Source organism: Apteryx rowi, unplaced genomic scaffold (genome assembly GCF_003343035.1).
Source record: "Apteryx rowi isolate R43461 unplaced genomic scaffold, aptRow1 scaffold_1375, whole genome shotgun sequence".
Classification (NCBI taxonomy): Eukaryota; Metazoa; Chordata; class Aves; order Apterygiformes; family Apterygidae; genus Apteryx; species Apteryx rowi.
Genome location: NW_020447614.1, coordinates 49,302 through 53,916, shown reverse-complemented (window position 1 = coordinate 53,916; position 4,615 = coordinate 49,302). Strand labels below are relative to the sequence as shown.

Sequence of the window (4,615 nt, the reverse complement as noted above, 5' to 3'; positions counted from 1 at the left end):
CGTACCGGCCGTGGGAGCCACCTCCAGGTCCCGCTTGACGAAGGCTTTTCGCTTCTCCTCCAGGAGCTGGCTGGGGACGAGCCCCGCGCTGCCCCCCTCCACGTGGCACGCCTGGGGGGGCACCGAGGGGCACGTGGGCAACCGGCCCCCCGGGACCCCCCCTGCACGGGGTGCGTCTAGGGGACGCGGTGTGGCACAGTGCGACCCCCGTGTCCCCCAGGGCCCCCCACTGCACGGGGCACATCTAGGGGACACGATGTGGCCCGGGGAGACCCCAGCCCCCCCCCCGGCCCCCCCGCACCTGCCACCAGTTGGGGTCATCCTGGTTGACGATCTGCAGCAGGTCGCCGGCGGCGAACTTGAGCCCGGCCTCCTTGCAGGGGATGAGGCTGTCGGCGCCGGGGTCGTAGTCGAAGTGGCACTTCACGAAGACCTGGGGGCGCCGGGGTGAGCGGGGCCGCGGCGCCCCGGGGGGGGCCCCCAGCTCTGGGGGCTGGGGTGCAAGCGGGGCGCCGCGCTCCTGGGGTGCCGGCTCTGCCTTACCGAGTCGGGGCCCCGCCGTGCCTCAGTTTCCCCAGCGACACCCCGGTGTCCTGGGAGTGACAGCTGCCCCAGGAGGGGTGCAGGGAGCAGGGGGCCGGGCCGTGCACCCGCACRTGCACCCGCACACCCATGCGCTTGCACACATACACGTGCACCTGCACACTCCTTGCAAACATGCAYRCACACACACATGCACTCGCACACACACGCACTCGCACACATCTTGCACACATGCACTTCCTGGCTCCTTGCACACATGCACACACACACATGCATGCTCCTTGCATGCACGCTCTTGTGTGCTCCTTGCACACATGCATACATACACACACGCGCTTGCACACACACACTCACATGCACCTTGCACACATGCATGCACAGAGCATGCACCACTACTCAGCGTGGGCATGCACACGTGCAACCCTCACTGCACACCTTGCTGCTTGCACATGAACATGAACATGCAGCGTGCATGTACACACATGCATGCACACACACACACACACACACACGGCGCCTGCAAAGCACCCCCTGCGCTCCCACGTGCACAAATCACAGCCAGCCGCGGTGCAAACATCAGCACCCGCAGCCGCCCCCACCACCGCCCCGCGCCCCCTTTGCACCCCCCCTTGCACGCCCCAAGGCAGCACCTGCGCAGACACGCGCCGCAGCCAGGCACACGCACACGGCACCCGCGGCGGCGGCCGCGCACCACACGGCACCCACGCACAGCACCGCGCCCAGGTACAGGCACACGCAGGTGCTCAGCACCGCCGCCGCGGCGCCCACGATGGCACACATGCCTACCGGCACCCGCTGCACCCGACGCCCGCCCGCGCACGCGCAGGGGCCGGCGGCACCGCTGCAGGGACAGCCCCGGTGCCAGGCAGCGCGGGGACGGCAGGGGACAGGCGCCGCATTGTCCCCATGGCGCAGGCGCAGGGTGCTGGGTGCTGGGTGCTACCTGCCGGGGCGGGTGAGGCTCCTGGTAGCTGGGCAGGATCTTGAGGACGACGCTGCCGCTGGCGTCGCGCAGCAGCTCCTGCAGCGCCCGCGGGTCGCTGCCCACCTCGCGCCCGTCCACCTCGCGGATGACGTCGCCCACGTGCAGCAGGCCCTGCTGGTCCACCACGCCGCCGTGCAGGATGCGGGCGATGACCAGCTCGCCCCGCTCCACCCGGAACGTCACGCCCTGCGCCGGCACCCGGCACCGCCGGGAGCGCGGTTGGAGGGGGGGGGGCAGGGGGTCAGCGCCGGGCCCCACCACAGGGCACCTACGGCCACGCACCCACCGCGCGGCCTGGGGTGCACAGGCAGCACCCAGCAATGGGCCCAGCACCCAGCAGGGATCCTTGCACCCAGCTGTGCCCCCAGCACCCAGCAATGCCCCCAGCGCTAACCCCTGCACCCAGCAATGCCCCCAGCACCCAGCAATGCCCCCAGCACCCAGCAGGGATCCCTGCACTCAGCGATGCCCCCAGCACCCAACTGTGCCCCTGCACCCAGCTGTGCCCCCTGCACCCAGCACCAGCAGTGCCCCAGCCCCAGCAATGCCCTGCACTGAGCAGTGCCCTGCACCCAGCACCCAGCAATGCTCCCAGCAATGCCCCCAGCAAAGCTCCCAGCACCCAGCAAAGCTGCCAGCACTAACCCCTGCACCCAGCAATGCACCCAGCAATGCCCCCAGCACTAACCCCTGCACCCAGCAATGCCCCCAGCACCCAGCAATGCTCCCAGCACTAACCCCTGCACCCAGCAATGCCCCCAGCACCCAGCAATGCCCCCAGCACTAACCCCTGCACCCAGCAATGCCCCCAGCACCCAGCAATGCCCCCAGCACCCAGCATTGCCCCCAGCACCCAGCGGCGCCCCATCCCGCCCCGGCGCCCCCGTGCCCAGCTCACCAGGTGCTCCCCGGCCGTCTTGCGGATGCCGACCATTCGCACGGCGTCAGGAGGCACCGGCTGGTTGTTGAAGGCCGGATCCAGGACGGGGCTGGGCGGCGGCGTCTCGTAGCTCTTCGAGGCCACCGAGTCGTGGGTCTCCAGCAGCGACTGCAACCCCGACGCGCACGCGTTGCCCACGCCGAGCCCCGCCGTGCATGCTCGTGCACGCTCATGCACACGCGTGTGCGCGGCCCCCGCCCGCCCGCTCGCAGCACCTGGAAGTGGGGCTCGCGCAGGATGCGGGCCAGCTCGGCCGCGGCGCTGTCCTGCCGCGCCAGGTGCCCGATGTCGCGCAGGATCTCCTGCACCAGCTCCACGTTGTTGTCCCGCACCGCCTCCAGCTTCGTCTCCTCCAGCCGCTCGTGGGCCTGGGGGGGCCGGGGGGCATCAGGGACCCCGCGCCGCCCCCCCCCCCACGCAGCAGCTGCTCGCCCCCCGGCACCTGCTCCTGCCCGCGGGGTCCAGGCCAGTCTGCACTGGGGGAGTGCCCAGTATAGCCCAGTATAGCCCAGCATGCATGCATTGGGAGAGTCCGTAGTCCAGCCCAGTATAGCCCAGTCCAGCCCAATCTGCAATGGGGGAGTGCCCAGTCCAGCTGAGCATGCACTGGGGGAGTCCCCAGTATAGCCCAGTCCAGCCTAGCATGCATGGGAGAGTCCCCAGTCCAGCCCAGTATAGCCCAGCATGCAATGAGGGAGTCCCCAGTCCAGCCCAGCATACATTGGGAGAATTCCCAGTCCAGCCCAGTCCAGCTCAGCATGCACTGGGGGAGTGCCCAGTATAGCCCAGTATGCACTGGGGGAGTGCCCAGTATAGCCCAGTATAGCCCAGCATGCACTGGGGGACTCCCCAGTCCAGCCCAGTCTAACCCAGTCCAGCCCATGCAATCGAGGAGTGCCCAGTATAGCCCAGTCCAACCCAGTCCAGCCCAGCCCAGGCCCCGCTATAACCCAGCGCAGACTGGGGGATTTCCCCGCCCTCCCAGTACAGCCCAGTACAGCTCGGCCGGACCAGCTCTCCGCATCCCAGCGCTGAACTGGGAGCAGCTGTGGGGGTTGCTGGCACTGCTCCTCCCCCCGCTGCCCCCCGGCAGCCCGAGCGCCCCAGGATGTCCCAGCACCGAACTGGGTTTGTACTGGGCCGCCGCCGGGCGGGGGGCTGCACTGCGCCCCGGGCATGAGTGCACACACGCACACACCCTTGCACGCACGCACACGGCGCACACACCCTTGCACACGTGCACACGGCGCACACACCCTTGCACACACGCACACACGGCACACACACCCTTGCACACACGCACGAGCAAACGCTGCCTTGCACACACACCGTCACGCAAAGCCGTGCACACGCGTGCCATCGCACAAGCGTGTGCACACACCAGTGCACATACGCACACTGGCAAACACGCCGGATGCGAAGCCAACCGCGCACCGCGAGCACAGCCCACGGGTGACACACACACMCCCCTCCCCGCAGACTGTTGCTCCAGCCATCGCACAGCCGGCCCTGCGCTGCCTCTCGCCATCCCGACCGGCACCGCGCTCCCAACACCCCCCGCGGCCCCCRGCCCGGCCCTCCCTCACCCCGACACAACAGCCTCACACACACGTGTGTGCACACGYGCACACGCAGCCCCGCTTGCGTGCACGCTGGCACGCACAGGTGCACCTTTCCCCATGCAATACAGGCACGGGTGTGCAAGAGCACACAGCCGCCTTTGCACACACCTGCACGCACACGCACCTGCACAGACATACATGTATCGCGCACCTGTGCACACACATACATTTGCACACACATACATGTGCACTTGCATGCACACGTCCACTTGCACACACGCACAGATGCACGTGTTTGCATCCATATGCATGCATGTATGCACATATCTGCGTGCATGCACACCCTTGCACACCTGCACGCACAGCCCAGCACACACGCACCCCTGTGCACGCGCACACTCGCGTGCGAGCCCGCGGGGCCGGCCCCGGCGCCCCGCGCCACTGTACCTTCGCCAAGGACCTTACTATTGGGCTCTCCATGATGCCGCGGAGGAAGATGAGGTCCAGGTCTGCGGCCGCCGGCGAGTTGGGGAGGGCGATGAGGTTGTCCAGGACCTGCTGCAT

General features: G+C 68.5%; 1 protein-coding gene across 2 annotated transcripts in view; it reads right to left on the bottom strand.

Moving 5' to 3' along the window:
* MPP2 (membrane palmitoylated protein 2) overlaps window positions 1–4,615 on the bottom strand; it is an 8,669-nt gene that overhangs the window by 1,302 nt on the left and 2,752 nt on the right. For both annotated transcript variants that reach the window (XM_026057239.1, XM_026057238.1), the window contains exons 2-7: window positions 4,499–4,615; window positions 2,705–2,857; window positions 2,448–2,597; window positions 1,508–1,735; window positions 302–433; window positions 1–111 (exon numbers count right to left, since the gene is read on the bottom strand). The exon at window positions 1–111 is cut by the window's left edge and continues 25 nt beyond it; the exon at window positions 4,499–4,615 is cut by the window's right edge. In XM_026057239.1, coding sequence (XP_025913024.1) covers window positions 1–111; window positions 302–433; window positions 1,508–1,735; window positions 2,448–2,597; window positions 2,705–2,857; window positions 4,499–4,615 — 891 coding nt within the window. The remainder of the gene's footprint in view (window positions 112–301; window positions 434–1,507; window positions 1,736–2,447; window positions 2,598–2,704; window positions 2,858–4,498) is intronic.